This window comes from Dromaius novaehollandiae, chromosome 1 (genome assembly GCF_036370855.1).
Source record: "Dromaius novaehollandiae isolate bDroNov1 chromosome 1, bDroNov1.hap1, whole genome shotgun sequence".
NCBI classification, from domain to species: domain Eukaryota; kingdom Metazoa; phylum Chordata; class Aves; order Casuariiformes; family Dromaiidae; genus Dromaius; species Dromaius novaehollandiae.
In genome coordinates, this window is record NC_088098.1 from 147,068,305 (window position 1) to 147,085,302 (window position 16,998).

The 16,998-nt window shown below is 41.4% G+C and overlaps 1 protein-coding gene across 1 annotated transcript in view; it reads left to right on the forward strand.

Moving 5' to 3' along the window:
• The first annotated feature begins 7,792 nt into the window (after positions 1-7,792).
• GABRB3 (gamma-aminobutyric acid type A receptor subunit beta3) overlaps positions 7,793-16,998 on the forward strand; it is a 110,726-nt gene continuing 101,520 nt past the window's right edge. The window contains exons 1-3 of the mRNA XM_064501840.1: positions 7,793-7,973; positions 8,148-8,239; positions 8,412-8,479. Of these exons, the coding sequence (XP_064357910.1) occupies positions 7,894-7,973; positions 8,148-8,239; positions 8,412-8,479 (240 nt within the window). The 5' untranslated portion in view covers positions 7,793-7,893. The remainder of the gene's footprint in view (positions 7,974-8,147; positions 8,240-8,411; positions 8,480-16,998) is intronic.

Sequence of the window (16,998 nt, forward strand, 5' to 3'; positions counted from 1 at the left end):
ACCCCATGCTTTTAGTTGCCTCTCTTTAACTTTCTAAGCAGACAGGTAGAGTAATGCACAGAGGCATAAATCAGATTGTAAGATACAAATCAATACTTATTATGGAGTGCCCCTTACATTCATCGCGCCTTCTCAGAAACTACTTAGCTAAAATTTATATTTTATTGCTGATTCCAGCAAAGCCAACACATTTCAGACAACATCTCCTTTTGCTCCCCATTAAACCAGTGGCAGGACAGCCCTTTGTCACCACATCACATGAAACAGTCAGACAAAAATTATCAGACAAAATTCTATTTTTTCTTCTTAAAAAATACAAAATGTATTCTGCAAAGTCACACGGATTTCAGTTGAAAAAGCTCAAAAATACAGATTTAAACAGCAATTTTTCAATATTCCTTTTTGAATGCACCTCAGTGTTTAACCACACATTAAAGTATTCAAAACCTCAGAGATAGTGTTTCATTTCAGATTGAACACAATGATTCATTTGACTTCGACTTTTTTTTTAGTCCATCTTACAAAAAATAGTAAAATAAATGAATTGGAAAGTGTTCATCTGGATCAGCTATAAACCTTTCCTGGAAGTTATTCACATAGCTTTAACAAGAAAGCATATTATTTTTATTGTGCCTTTCACAAAAGAAGTGACCAATTTTTCCTTTTTCATTTCTTGTCAATAGTCATGGATTTACAATTAAAACCCCACTTACTTAGACAATTTTCAAAAGATTATTACAATCTTACCATGTTGGAAGTTGAACAAGTCAATTTATAGATTTTTTTTCCCCCATCCCCAGATTCTACAATAATGGTCTGAAAACATTCTAGGTCCTAAACTATATTTTGTTTTGGCAATGGACACAGGGCATGTAAACCATATTCTCTCTCTCTCTCTTTCTAGGAATGCAGTTGAAGAAAACAAAAAATTGTATGCAATTTATGACACAAGGTGAGTAACAAAAACTACTTTTAAAATGTGATTATTGTCTGTAAATGGAATTTTAACCCTTTAGAAATATTAAAAATTACTGTCGACAAATATTTTAAAATATTGACAATTTGTCCTGACCTACAAAATAATATTTAAAGCAAAATGACAAATATTTAGACCATCATACACAAAATTCTGTATCTACCTAACAATGATTTCCCTTTATATATAGTGAATATGACAAAGAAATTCCCTTGCACAGTCAGCTTAGCTTACATGTTATTCCACTGATGGAATATGGCCCGTGATCCTGAGCCCTGTGCTATGAGCTCTTTCTGAAGTCAGTATTTCAGGAATGAAAGAAAAGGGCTAGCTGGCACAGCCTTGGGAAGGGGCGATGCGTTTAATAAGACTAAGCAGCATTTCCACAAGTGCAGTGGCATATTTTGGCAGTGCATGACTGTGGATACTGCCTCTATATACCACAGTGTGAAGCATTTCCTATTTCCTCATTCTTCATGTGCTATTGTCTGCTAAAGCCACCCCTCAGAATAAGTAAAAAACTATCTAAAGGACAAGAGTAAGACATACATTAGACTTTCACTTTATTCTACTCATAGCTTTTTCCCTTGCTACTCTGTGTTATCACTTTCTTAGCAGATCAGGATTGATGCCAAATCTTTTCACTGCATTTCCTTCTTATTGGTTGTCCTGTTTTATGTAGGAGTATTTGCATATATAAATGACTTTTTTCCAATGTTTATTCTTTATCTTTCAATTTTTTCAGTGTTAATATTCAGAGGCAGATTTGGATGCAGATGTCAGGAAGTAACATTTCTTAGTGTTTCAGTTAGTCCTTATACAGATGCACCAGTTAGTTAGAATTCTGACTTACTCATCCTTTAAATCTACATAATACTAAATATAAGCAATTTAAATAACTTACACTTGTCTTCTTTACTCTGTATAATGTCCTGCACCATAAGGCTTTGGTTTTGACTTGGAATGCTGGCTGTTGTAGTAAAAATTGCATAAACAATAATTATGAATGATATTCATAAAATTATTGAATAAATATGAAAACAGAAAGAAGTGTGCTATATCCTTCTATTTTTATCTAACCTGAAATAAAAACCTGCCGCATACTGTTTGTTGAAGATAATAGTGCTCTTGACAAAGGGAGTTAGATGAAACCTCTCAAGTAGAAACTCTTAGCAAGAAAGTCCTATGTAAAATAACTCTTCCTCAAATGCGATTACAGTAAAAAAAATCATAAATCACTTGTTTGTTTTTCTAAACACAGACAGTGTTTTCATCAGGACAGAGACTTAAAGAATAGTATTTCTAAGGCACCACAGGCTTCTCTAATGTATTTATGTTATTTCGGTGAAAAATCATTAATCTTTATGATGAAAAAATGTGAGTTATAAAGAGCTGTGATTATTTCTTCCTCTACCAAAGTGTCAATGGATTTTTATTTTGATGTGTCTGACTCATTATGTGCATAATCCAGAGCTTTTTGCCTCGTAAGAAATGGAATATTGCAGGAATACTGTTCTAAATTCATTTAGATAATGCAAATGCTCATTTCTTGAATTCCTTGAATAAGAAAAACAAAAACAGCTGAAAATTAAACAATAGTTCAAAACATTTTGGGTCAAGCCTCTCATTACAGGCAGATTTTGTCCCCATTACTCATATTGATTAATACCTTACCCTTTATGTGGCCCACTAAAATATTAAAAGCTTTACTACTTCAGAACTTTTGACATAACATAAATATTTCAGTATAATTAAATGAAAATCAGCAAATTATGCAACCAAAGCAAATGGATTCATGCAATACTTTGTTTTCAATCTGCCTGATAGAAATGGGGACAATGAATATAAACTAAAATATTACTCAACATCAGCAAATATAGCATATGCTTTCTGAAAAATATACATAATAGATAAATATAATACTGTTTTCCTAACACAGTATGTCCAACAATTATTGCTTATTATTTGAACAGGCAGATTGCAGCATACAAAACCATCAAAGTGGAGAGTATTCCCTAAACCCTGATACCACATATCTATTCCCTAGCATCCTGCTGTCACTCTAAAGCTCTGCTTCTACTGAGATACTGTAGGAAGGAAAGTAAGAAAGTTGAGCTTTCTGCAAGAAATATTAAGTTTCTGTTGAAAAGTGTTTTGGCAAAAATGGACCTGAACTTTTGATTTAATAAAATAAAGAGAAAAGAAGTCAGCTTTGGAAGAAGAGAATCGAGAATTTCCATGTAGGTTTTTTTTTCCAGACAGTTTTATTAATTACACCTTCTCAGCAGGTTAAACCAGCAGGCTAGTAAAATTGCTGCAAGGCAGAATAGGTAAGCAGCAGCATGAGTCTCAGCCTAGCAAGATTAATGTCCTGTGTTCCTTCGAAGATACTACTTCAGCTTTAGCAGCAATTCTTCCTAAAATTTCTTAGTTTCTGTCTATCTCTGTTTTGTATCTCTGAACCCTCTGGGATTGCAGTTTGCTCCAGGGTAAGACTGGATCTTTGTCAAAATCAGCTAAATGACAGAGAAGCCAGAGAGCAAAATCAAAACGAAAATGTTCTGATAAGTGGTTCTGACCTCAGTGTGTAAGTTGGGTTATGTTCATTTTGTCAGGTAAGCCCTCAACACCACTTTCCAGTGTAAGAGCTTAGTGATATATTGCATAGTGTGATCAAACATTTCTTCCCTGATTGTCAAGCCACTTTCTCCTACAGTTCAGGGATTGATAGTGGTCGTACTGCAAATGTTTCAGTTGTAAGTAGACCTCCCTTCTTTTCTAGGCCTTCCCAACATTGCCTCCTCTTCTGTATCTCCACTAGTACTGACAATGATGAAAAAAACTGGAATTTGCTCCAAAATGTTAAGTGGCTCCTCCTTCCACTCCCATTGCTTTCAATAATTTCTACCCTTTGAAAAGGGCAAAGCATGTTTGGTTCCAGGTCCATTTTCTGAGAGGACTGGTGCATCTGCATAGCATTTTAGTGCAGACTGGAACTGTGCTTGTGAAGTGAAGCAATTGATCATTCCTGCTTACATAGAGCCATCTCAGAGCATCTGAACTGGATTGCTTTCATATGAAACTAAGGAGGAAAAGGCACTACAACAGCTCACTGAATGTGGTCCAGCTGTTAATGAGCATTCAGTTCTTGGGACCAGATTAGAACTTGCCTTGAGTGAAAACACCAAAATGTGTATGGTGTGGATGTCAGGTCCTCAGCAACAGCTACTCTGCTTTGCAGATTAGCGCCCCTACTTGTTAAGGCAGACGTGGGCAGTGAATCCATTTTAACGCCACTTACCCTAAAGACTTCTTTCATGGGTAAGCTTGGCAGGTGTATTCTCTCACATGTATAGGCATCAGCCCAGGGACAGTCCTTTTGCTCCCTTCACATGCAATGCTTGCCTTCCCAGATTTGACTTATCCATATCTGCAGTGGCCTTATCGATATTGGCAATCCGAAGAAAGAAAAGAATATCACTCTCTCTGCCTTTACCTTCTTGATCAAAATTTGATTGGGAGCATAGATCTTAATTGTCTAGTGGCCCAGAGGCTGGAACACTCATCAAAGTACTTTGTGAATTTTGTATACTGTAATACTGTATATGATATAGTATATTATATGCTATAATGAATTTTAGTCTCTGAACTGTGACATTAAAAGTCACACCTTTTACAGGAATAATTTTAACTGGGACAGAAAGGCTATATTTAAAAAAAAAAGTAAGAGTGAGAATGACTAATGATTAAGGCATTTTAGGGAAGCAGAGAACTAGGTTCCATTCCTTAGGCCACTGAACGTTTATTTATTTTATCCAGCAATTAATTCCTGAATTACTTGACTGTCTATGAACTAACAGTACTTCATAGATAAGGGCATAACTATTGGGCCACACAGTCATGTGAACTCTTTCTTTCTCTCACCCAGCAATATTTAACTCTTCACTGAAAAATGGAATATTTCAAACTACAGAGATGAAAACCTTAGATCCCATAGTCTGGGCTGATCTCAGGAGATATGTCCTTGGATTTCCTTGGATCTAGAACCTCCATGTTGTAACTGGGTGCTCTGTTTCAGTAAATAAAAAGCCCAGACTCCCTCCTGACATGTTTTGAAATAACCTGTTTGCTTTTTGAAAGGAAAATTTTAGGGGCCTAATTCCAGGAGAAGATTAAGGGTGGTGAATTTGGGGACAGGGCAAGGATTCTGTTTCTGCGACCTGTTTTTTCCTACTGGCCACATTAAGCAGCTCCTTATTCAGTGTCTTTGCATCTGTCATTTCCTTAAATACTCTGCACCGTGCAGAGAATTTTTGAATCTTAGCTCAAGACTTGTGCCACAGAAGCTGTGTTCAAAGTCTTTTCTGTGAACAAAACCCAAAGTGCCATTTTCACTGTAAATGCCACATCACTGAGATAGCAAGATGATTTTTACCTTTCATGAAATTCAATGAACATTTTTCATTTCTTAATGTCTTTCAGTTACTACTAAGCCTAATTGAATTCAAAGTCCCAAAGAACAAATGCTCCATAACCCCTAACTGCTTCCTTATCCCATCAGCTCCAACCTGGATTATCTTTAAACTACCCACAGATAAATGGAAATGGTTTCTCTGAAAGCTCAGACAAATACCTAAAATGAAGTGATAAAATATGATAGACCCCTCAGCACTGTTGATTCATTCATACCTCAGGTGTGTTTCCAAAGTACTAGAATAGCACATTAATCAGAAGTAGTGTTCTCTAAAATATTTTATTTCTGTTATAGACCACCTATTCAAGTTATTAGTGTTTAAATGTGTTTTTATATATTTAATTCTTCATAAGAATTATATTCTTTAGTATTAATACTTTCTTTCAACACTTAGGGGGAGAGGAATGAGTTGGTATCCTTCCCTAGCTTCACTTTCTCTGAAGTATTTTAAATAATTAATGTTCAGTACTGCCCATCCACAGTATTAAAAAAAAAATCAGGATCCAGGTCCCTCAGATCACTTCTATTTACTTTTTTCTTATTATTTGTCTTTTCATTTTTGAGCCCTTGAGTCATTTATGCTTGATGACACAGTTCTCAAGCTTTCATCTTGTGCCTTATTAGTTTTTAAATGAAAGCTAAGATTTTCACCTACTTCATAATCACAGTAATTATGGCACTATTAAACAAATGAAATATTGGAAGACCTATAATGAAATCACAAAATTTGGTAACGCTGAGTTTCTCCATGATTTTCCTCATGACCTATGGGTTTTTCACATTGTATTGAAAATTGGGCCTGTTTCCGCTTTTATTGGAGTTTTATTATTAACTGCAATGGCAACAAGGTCAGGGTGGATTACGCTAGTCTTTCTTTTCAGGAATTTGCTGAGGAGACACAAAAAGCCATCCATGCTTTCTCACCCTGACACAAAACCAAAGCATTCCTCAAGTGTCTGCCCTTTTCCTAGCAGTTTTCCTATGGGAAGGGGAAAAAACAGGTGGTAAGAGAAGAAGTGCAAGAAAAGGACCTTGCTTTTTTCCCCTTGATTAGTGAAAATCTGTGCTCTGGCATGGACCAGTGACCAGCAATTGCAATGTAACCAGAATTAGGAACCGGCTGAGGGCATGTTTATATTGTCAGCAGAGCACAGTGAAGAGGTCTCTGAACCAGCACTGACAAGGAGCTGGCTCTGGAACCAAAGGCAATATAGCCAAGTCAGCATGCCTCTGCTTCCATGCCAATTAGTCCTGCGGAAAGGACTAATTAACCTGGAAGGAGGTTAATAATAACAGCAACCGTGCTGTCTCCAGCCTGACGCATATTTTATGCAAAGTTAAGACTACCCGAAAACTCACAGGTAACACAGCCGAGAATCCGCAGTTCTCACACTGTGTATGTTTGGCACCAGCTCAATTTCCCTTCATTACCACCCTGAGTTACACGTAAGGCTATGCACGCTTTGAGGCCAGCGGAGATTTTTGCTTTCAGCGGGCGCTGGAGTGGAAGCTCCATGATCGAGGTCCATGCTGATGGGACCCTACAAGGCGTCGCTGAAGGAAGCCTCGGGCCCAGTACCTGCACCCCCAGCCACCGCGGGCGATGCCCTCCAGCCCGGCGCGCTGTACCCAGCGCCCACCTCCCAGCCCCGGCTCCCCTTGGCACCGTGACCGCATCCCTCCCCGCTGGCTGCCCTGCTCCCTGGGGACGCACTAAGGGGAAGGTGGGGTGCAGCCCCCCAGCTTGGCCGGCTGCCCCAGGGAGCCAGAGGGGCGGTGAGGGCGGCCTGCGGTCAGGCTCGGGCCCCCTCAGTCCGGCCGGGTGGCGGGCAACCCCCTCCGGGGCCCTGCTCCCGGGGGCGGCGGACGGGGCCCGCGGGCTGCTCCGGCCCCTCAGCCCCGGGGGCCTCCCAGCCCCGAGGCGGGAAGGAGGCGGCGGGGGCTGCGAGGAGGTACCGGCTGCCCCTGAGGCAGCGCCCGCTGAGGCGCCGCCGCCGCCGCCGGGCGCCGGCAGCCCGCGGCCCAGCGCTGCCCGCAGCCGGCGGCCGCCCGCCCCTGCGACTCCGGCGGCCGCCGGGAGGGACGGCGGCGCCCTCCCCTCCCACCATGCGCTCCCTCCCCGGCTGGCGGGAAGGCGGCGGGGCGGGCGCGTGGGCACGGCGGGCGGAGGGGAGGCAGGCGGCCGGGCTCCGGCGGAGGGCGGCTTCCTCCGGGGCTCGGCGGCGTCCGGCAGCGGGGCGGTGCGCGGGCGGCGGCTCCCGGGGCCCGCGGCCGCGGTGCTGGGGTAGGGGGGTGGGGGATTTTGGGGAGGGGGGAGGGCGGGGAGGGGAGGGGGGGAACCGGGGACTGTCGCCTCCGCCTCTTCCTCAGCGGCAGCCGGGGCAGCCGGATCGCGGCGGCGGGCGGCTGCTGCTGCTGCGGGGAGGGAGCCCGGAGCGGAGGGATGTGGGGCTTTGGGGGAGGCAGGATCTTCGGGCTCTTCTCCGCTCCCGTCCTGGTGGCTGTGGTCTGCTGCGCCCAGAGGTAGGAGCCCAAGTGCCCCGGCGGCGGCGGCAGGGCGACGCGGGCTGCGCCTGGCCGCGGAGACGAGCTGACGGGCTCTGCCCTGCCCTCCCCTCTCTGCCCCGGTCCCCTCCGTCGCCCCCTGCCTCCCCGCCCCCCCACCCCCACCCCTCCGCGTCTCTCTCGCCCCCACAGCGTGAACGATCCCGGCAACATGTCCTTCGTGAAAGAAACTGTGGATAAATTGCTGAAGGGCTACGACATCCGCCTCCGCCCAGATTTCGGAGGTGAGTTGCCCCAGCCGCGCCGAGCGCCGCTGCCCCCTTTCTGCCTGCGCGGGCCGGGGTCGCGGAGGCTGCTGCCTTCGCCGCTGCCGTTGCGGTTTTCCCCGCGCCGCTGGGTAACGGTCGCTAACGGGTAACGGTCTCTTCTTCCTTCCTCCGCTCCCACCCGCTCCAGGTCCGCCCGTGTGCGTGGGGATGAACATCGACATCGCCAGCATCGACATGGTGTCCGAAGTCAACATGGTAAGCGGCGGCGGCGGGGCCCCTTCGGGGGGCGGCGGGCGGCGGCGGCCAGGGGCTGCCCGCGCGGCGGGGCACGGCGGGGGCGCCCGCTGCGCCGCCCGCTGCGCCGCCCGGGCCTCCCGCCACGCCGATTTCTGCCTGCTTGTGCGGGAGGAGGTAGAGCTGAGCTGAATACTAAGCGCAGCCCCGTCTGGCTGCAAACTTTATTTCCCGGGAGACGCGCTTTCCTTTTTTTTTTTCTTCTTTATTTGCTTTTTTCTTTCTTTTCCTTTTTTTCCCCCCTTTTTTCTTTTTCTCTCCTGTTCCTTTCTCGCTCCTGCCGCCGGCGGCCGCCTCCCAGCCAGGCGGGGGTCGCCTCGCCTGGCGGGCGGGCAGCCCCGGCTCCCCGGCGCCGCCGAGCGAGAAGCACCTGCGGGCGGCCCGGCCGCGCCTCACCTCGCGGCCGTAGCCGTGGCCGTGGCCGTGGCCGTGGCGGGCGCCGCCCGCGGGGCCGGAGCGGGGACATGGCATGGGCTCATGGCACGGGCTCGGCCGTTGAGGCTGGCAGCAGCCGCCGCTCTTCTGCTGCGGGAGGGGAGAAATCGGCTTGCTGGGGGATCAGCTCTGACATACGCAAGTATAGGCATTATTCGTGAGTGTCTGGAGCCGGCGTGGTTATGTATATATGCAGAGGAATTATATTTTTGCTTCTCAAAGTGATTATTTCGAGGCTGTCAGATTCGCTAAGAGAAGGGCATGTGTTTAGTGCATTTCTACAGTTCGGTCCTCGAGTCAGCATAGTTTAATACTTGGGGCTGTGAGCAAGAATTATTATTTCTTGTCCTAATCCTGAATCTGAGGTGGATTTTCCATAGGTTTTTGACCAAATTACTCATTTCCCCTGGATCTCAGATTCTTCCTCTGCAAGCCTAAGGTAAAAAGACCAAGCTACTCTGCAAATTGTTAGTTACATTTATGGTGTTAAAAAAAATTTCTGCACATTTGAAAGCTGAGCCCTCCGTTAGTAAAAATGACACTAACACCAGATCTAGCCCTCCTCCAATGCACTGCTGCAGTTTTATAAGCTTGAATAGTGTGGCTTTATATGTGATCTGCACATTTTCATTAATCTTGACCCTTCCTCCACCTGCTCTACCCAAAATTATGAGGTGCAAACTTCTTGTTATACTTACAGTCGTTTAAAAATGTTTTTAACGGAGGTATAGTTACCTGTTTGCAATTGAAGTATCACTGACATCTGCCTTTTTAGTCATTTAGAAGAGAAGTTAATACTTAAGAGAGCTCATTTTAGGCTTCCTGCAAATTCAGGCAGCTGCAGAGACATCTTGTATTCCACTGATCAGTCTTTTTTGTATCTGCAGGATTGCTTCTCAATAAAATGAAAGCTGAGGTTTTGGAGAGTAATTCAGAAGTCTGACTTCACTATCTCCACAGTCACCTCCCTAGCTTTGGCTATACTCCATACTTCAGGGAAGCACTGCATTACAGATTGAAGTAATATTTATATAACACTTTCTATATGTAAAGTGCCACATAGGCCATAAATATCGGAGGGAAACAGAGAGATCAAGACTGGGAAAGGAAATGAGAGAGTGTATGGTGTATTTTTTTTTAGCTTTGGGAAGGCCTCTTAGATCTAAATAATAACTTTGCCAACCGACATAGCAGGGGCATAGGAGAAAGTAAGTAATTACACTGGTCGGTGTTATGTTACTAGACTGGGTAATTAGATCTCATATGCAGCAGGACCTCCTCAAGACAAAAGGTGCCCTCCATTCTTCCTGAACAGGGGTAACAATTATTGCTATTTTCTAGCTTGGCCACATGTTAGTACCGGCTGTTTCCCATCAGTTAGCAGAGCTCTAAAGAAGTGGTCATTTTCATAGGGCAATGCAAAATCTGAAAAATAATCAGTGCAGTTCTTACAACAGAAACAAATATGTGTTTCTGAAGGGAATTGCCACAATCCTGTTGTTACAAAAACAGTGTTATTTTGCTTCAGACAGAAAATGAGGAGAAAGTGCTGCTGGTTGGTGAAGAACTTGCTACAAGTAGACTTTCAGTAGATCTTGTCTTTCCTCCCCTTGAAAGAAGTCTTTCACTAAACACAACTATATTCAAATACTGCCAAGGTTGTTTTCTTTCACTTAGTTTAATAGATTCTTGAGGAAATATCAAGGAACATTGGATAAGGATGAGAAGAAAGCATTTCAAGATTACTGAAGTATACATTCAGGGAGACAGTACTGTAGATAAAGAAACTCACAATTAGTTCAAAGACCTGAGCCATATCATATCATTCATGCTGGTTACCAACTAAACTTTAATCTTTGACATATTCTTTCATTTAATTCCAGGCAGATACTGTTAGCTTTGACCTTTAGGCTCATTAACTATTGAAAAGTATTACAAGAATTTCTGTTTGTAAAATGTGAAAGTATGGGCATTAATTCCTTAGATTTAAATCTAGACATTGATGTAACCTTTTATAAATTAGCTTGTTAAAATTCTTCTCTATATTAAAAATAAAATAATGAGAGGATTAGCATTCTTCAATTTTATGAATATAAATAAAAATATTACAATAAGTTTTATTATTCTGCCTTGTGGGCAGCTTGTAATGTAGTTTTCAATGATATGATGACAATTCTTTTTAACAAGAATTATTGTTTGTATCATATTCTTTTCTAATCTTAATCAAACTGTAGGCGCATATGTAATATCTCTTTCCAGTTACTAGCTATTAATTCATGTAACTTTCCAGGATTTTTTTGAATTTCTTTGTGTATTTTTAGTGTTTCTGTTGAACAGTATTAAAAATCCTTTGGCATATGTACAACCTGTAGCTATTTTTTTGGAATAGACTTATTGAATGTTAAAATGCATCTCTTGCAGATTACATGAAAAAGTTAACTTTTTTTACTATTGATGCCAAAATGCTAAGCTGGATCAGGAGGACTGATGCAACTATTAGGACTGCACAGCATCAAATCATCTTACTAAAAAGTTTTAAATAATCAGCAGTTTCTATTTGATCTCATAACATTTTGAAACTATTGAGTAACATTATTGAAACAGTTTGTTACTCTGCTATACTGTTTGCATAATACTGAAAGTATATAATAATTATGAAATAATTAATATTCTTTCATATTTGTACTTTGAATGGTATATATGGTAACAACAATGGATTAATAAAGCTGAATGTAAGAAGTGCACTTTTCAAGGAAGGGCTTGCAGGTGGTTGATGACCTGCACATATATGTATGTTTGCGTGTATATATATATTATATATGTATATATACACACATATATGTATATATGTCTATATGTGCTTTCTTGCCCTCCTATCCTTGTGCATGCCTTCCCATTATTATATGCCCATTTTACAAATTTTTGCTTGCAGTTGGGTATTTAACCACCTACCTATTTTTGAGCATACTTCCAATAATTGTTTTTAAAACTGCTGTAAATGCATGTAAAATATACACTAATGTATGTCTCCAGACAAAATGCTGGCTAATAATATCAGACATCATACTGAAAAAATAACATAAATTCTTCTAGAAAAGGAATATAGAAGATTACTGTTGTCAGATTATAGAAGTTCATCTTTACAGTTTATCATTTCACATGAATTTGGTTGACTGTGTTCTGTAACTTCTGTGTTTCGGAGGTATGTTTTGCTTAGATTAGGTGAATTGAAAAAGCCTATCAGCCTCTTTCTGATCTGATAGTATCCACAATTTGTGAAATTGTATACTATGATTCTTACTCAACATTTAGTCTATGAATCAAATATATTAGTTCCAGGCATGTAATTTTCAAACACCGAAATACTTCCATAGCTTTTTATCCTTCAGAAGTTAAAGAATCAATACATTGATTCCCCAAACAACTGTCTTTTCAAAGTCCTTATTGTAGCTGGAAGACTAAGGTGCTGTGCTTTCATTTTCTCACCATTTTAGGAGGTGGTTTATAGTTTATGGGAGGTAAAACTAATAAGGAAAACAAGGGATCAGGGCAAAAATGAACTTTTCTCCTTAGAGATAATGTTTTGCAGAGGGTAATATGATCTTCTGTAAGAAAGAAATCTGGTGCTACTGCTCCCTAAACTACTGTCTGTATTCTCTTCATGTACAGAGGGGACTTGAGAGCTGTTGATCCAGGGTTTTTCAAAGGCTCTAATTTCGATAAAATTAAACCAACAAAACCCAGGAGGCATCATTGGCTATATAGTCATCCTGCTGTTTTTGAGAATACTGTACTCAGAAAATTAATTTGACATAAAGTCAGACCATAAAACTTACGAGTTGTTGTTTCTGAAAAAGATTTAATCTGTTCTGTGCTAACACTGTGATTTTTTATTTTTACATGTGCTTCATTATAAAACTGGAGGTAGGCATATGGGCTTCATTGGGTCCCTGCTGATTTTCAAAGCAATTTTGACATCTTTTTAACAAACTCTGTTTAGTTGCTGCTGTAAGGTCAACTGAAGTTGTTACTGAGGACAAATACTATATACATTGCTTAGATAGTGATGCATAAATAATTGTTTTTAGGTGAATTACCCATATTTCTGTTGATGATGTTCACCTTGTCTTACATTAAGTGTCTCAAAAATGGGCTTATGCATCTAAACTGAGATACGTACAGTCAGCTGTCTAAATGTGAGCTAGATTCCTAAACTCTGCAGTTACAGTCAATGGAGATCGACGACAGGTGTTGGTTGCTTAGGTAAAGGTGCCTAGTGTCATTTTTGGTTCTCTTGGCATCATACTTGCCCTACAATTTCCAGTCCAAATTGGTGCATATCTTTCATAAATCCTGTGCTGTATCTGTGTGCTCTGTGCAGATATGTTAGACGTGACTCTAGGTGCTAAATTTTAAACAACTGAATCTTATCCTAGTCAATAAGGCTGATGGAGTTTAGAGAAGTATTTATCTGAGGATAAAGAAGACACCTTTATAATCACACAAATAGTGTTTCTCAGATATTATAGATACCCCAAGGTATCCCAGCTGGACTGGGATTCTCCAGCTGACTCTCCAGCTGACTCTCCAGAAGTGTGTGGATCTGCCATGGGTCCTGTGCCATACCTGCTAGCCCCAGGCAGATGTCTTACAGATCCAAGGCATCTAAAATGGCACCTGATACTCATGTTTAGATAAGTGAGTTGTTCCCTAGATATCTAGCCTAAACACTTCATCAAGGCTCCCCCTAGAATCAGTAGAAGGAGAGAGGCACTGATTCGTCACAGATATCTTAGACCGCTACTTTTCAAGGTAGAAGGATTCATCTTTTGGGAGGTATTCATCTTTCCTGAATGGCTATGGAGAGAGCCTAGATGACTTGAGTAGTCTTCAGCTGGTTACAGTTAGGAGAGGTGAGGCTTAACCTATATTTCCTATCATAAACAGCTACTTTCTAAATACTTCACAAACCAAATCTCTAAGTTACCTCATGCAGAAAATTATAACTGAGGTGTGGCATATTTTGCTTTAAAGATTCAGATGGAGAAATTAGTTGAGTTGTAATACTAAAGTGATTACATAATCATTTTTATTACAAACAGAATCTGTTTGCAGTGCTTGTAACTTGATCACAAATTACAAGAGTATAAAATAAGATATCTACTTTTATATCCTTAAATATTTTTATTTTTATATATTTTATAATTTTATCTAGATAGAGACTACTAGACCATACTGAATAGATACTGTAGATAGATCATATATATCATGTTATAAACATATATATAGTTGATAGATCATTTGTATAGTATGACCCAGTAGTCTCTACTTTGGTATGGACTACTTCTTTTGAAGTGTGTTAGCTCCAAATCTTAAAAAGTATGTTCGGGCCATTGTCATCCAACTATTGCAATCAGAAATGAAATATACCGCAGTCTGGACAAAAGGAATTAAGTTTTCATTCTCAAGTAACTCTGCTGCTGTGGAACCTGTGCTCCTGGGACTCTCTTACGGTGATGAATAGTTTGTCAATGTGAGCCAAATTAATGAGCATGAAGTAACAGCCCAAGCACGTAGAGATAAAGTCAGAAAGACTGAAGTGAAAATGGTATTTAAGGATTTTTCACGTGAGACCCAACAAGTGATTCCTAGGTCTACAGCACACAACCATCCACTTCAGACTACTTTTTCTCTGATAACATACTCCCTAGTCAGGAGTCTCTTGTCAGAGCAGGGAAACATCTCTTCAGGCCATCATAGCCCTACAAAAATTGTCACTAATGTGCTGATGCTGCCGCCAAGAAACAGCTAGGAGAGGGAAGTAATGGTACTGCTCCTGGAAGACAATTTCTTTTAGCAGGTTACCTACCTTCTAGTTGCCAGTGACAAGAAGAACATCCTTCCTTGTGATTCTCTGTCTTGGCCCCATCCATTTTTCTCCTTCAGGACAGTAACCATGTCCCCCTCCCCTCCCCACCTCCTGCTCTCCTCATTCTTTGTCTCTCTACTGCCATGATGTTATAGTGCTTTTGATGGTTCCTGCTGACGGAGAGACAGAAGTGCTTGTGGTGGAGGGTGTCATAAAAGAACAATTCCTGTTTGGCCAAGCGAGTGGATGGTAAGCTTCTGCTCATGCAGAGGAAAGTGGCTACTGTGGTATAGAGGGCTGTGGCTCTGAAAGGGAAGAAATACCTGCTTATGGAGAGACAAGGTAGTTGCTGTTGCTGGAAGTGGCAGTGGGCCTATTAAACAGATCCAGCTGCCAAAGTGGAGTCATCCTGACCTGGATGATGAAATAGCTGTGATCTCTGATGATATCAGACTGGGATGATTTCAAACATTTTAGGGGACAAAATGAAAATTCAGAATGATCTTTACAAATCAGAAGAATGGCTCAAAAGGAAGAGGGTATTAGTAAGGGCAAGCACAAATTGCTACGCTTTGTAAGGAAGGAGAAATTCAGTACTTGAAATGAGGGAGAACTGGCTAGGCAGCAGGACAGCAAAAAAGGTTGTGGAGGTTTTACTGGACCTGAGTCTAAAGGCAAGTCAAAAAGTTAATCCAAGTCACCAGTGTGATGCAGTTGAAAAAAGGCACATCTTATTCTCAGGTGCATAAACAGAAGTGTGATTCACAAGACACCAGGGCTTCTCTATCCACCGTTAGTGAGGTCTTAGCAGGAATGCTGTGTCCAGTGTTTTTGCACTAACTTTCAGGGGAGGTGTAAATAAGAAAAAGCTATAGAAGAGGGAAACAAATGTTTCTAATTAAAATAATTAGAGAACAGCGTGTATGAGGCAATGTTGAAATAATTGGGTTTGTTTAGCATTGAAAAATAGATGGAGAGAGAAGAACATAAATTTTCAAAAATGCAGGAAATTCGTGGTGAGAGGATGATGATCAGTTGCTCTTTAGAACGAGTAGGAGAAAGACCTGAAGAAATTAATGAATTCATTACAGATTAATTTTCAGCTAGCTAAATTTGTTGTAGTATCTCCTTTGTTGCAGGTTTTCAAGAAGAGACTAGAAAAATACCTCTTCCAATGGTGTTACTTTCGCCTCTGGAAAGGCTGGGTTAGCTGATACTTTGAAATCTTTTCTCGCACTGTATTTCTGTGAATCTGTGCTATAATTCAGTTACTATTTCAGATAGTGTGGGGTCCACTGAGTTGCACACAAAAATGTGTCCAGTGTGGTTTCAGATGCCCCAGCTGGTCTCCTGCTGATTCTCCAGTAAATGATGGGTCTGCCGTAGGTCCTTTGTGGTATTGGTCAGCTTCATGTGGATATGCCAGGGTGTCTGAGATGTTGTTAGGTACCACGACGTGTGCAGCTGAGTTGAGTTCTTGGTGTCTTTGTACTGAGCTCCACAGGCATTGAATGCAAGTCATTTAAAATACAGCAGTCATTAAAAAAAAAAAAGTCGTAAAATACATCATCAGGACTTATGTGCATTTAACCATAAGTAAATTTTTACTTTTGTTGACAGCCTTTCAGAATGCTAAACTGATGAAGAATACTGACTTGAGTTTTACAGGTGTTGAAAAATCACAGAAACTTTATGGATTTATATCCGCCTTATGACTAGCAATTTTTCCCATTCCTCTGAAGACAGAAGAAGAGGGAGGAAGGAAACAGTGATATTTATATGGAGAAGATTTTTATTGATGCAGTAGTGCTTATTCAGATAACTTTGTAGTCATACAGAAAGCTTAGCAATTTGATAAAGGCACTGCAGAAAAGATGCTGTTTGGTAGAAAAGAGCATACAAACATAAGAACATCCATGACACATCAGACTAAAGATCCATTCAGCCCATTATCCTCACTGATACTGGCTGGTAGTGGATGCTTAGGGAAGAATAGAATAAACGTGTGTTAATACATCTCTAGTATACTCTTGTGGCCTCCAGTGATTTGTGACTTGAGGCTTCCTGAGTCAGAGGTAGTACTTTCTTTTTAAGTGCCACCAGAGAATGGGATCATTTAGTAACAAACTACTTTTCCCCCACAATTTTCATTTTAATCAGGTTTTGATTATATAAA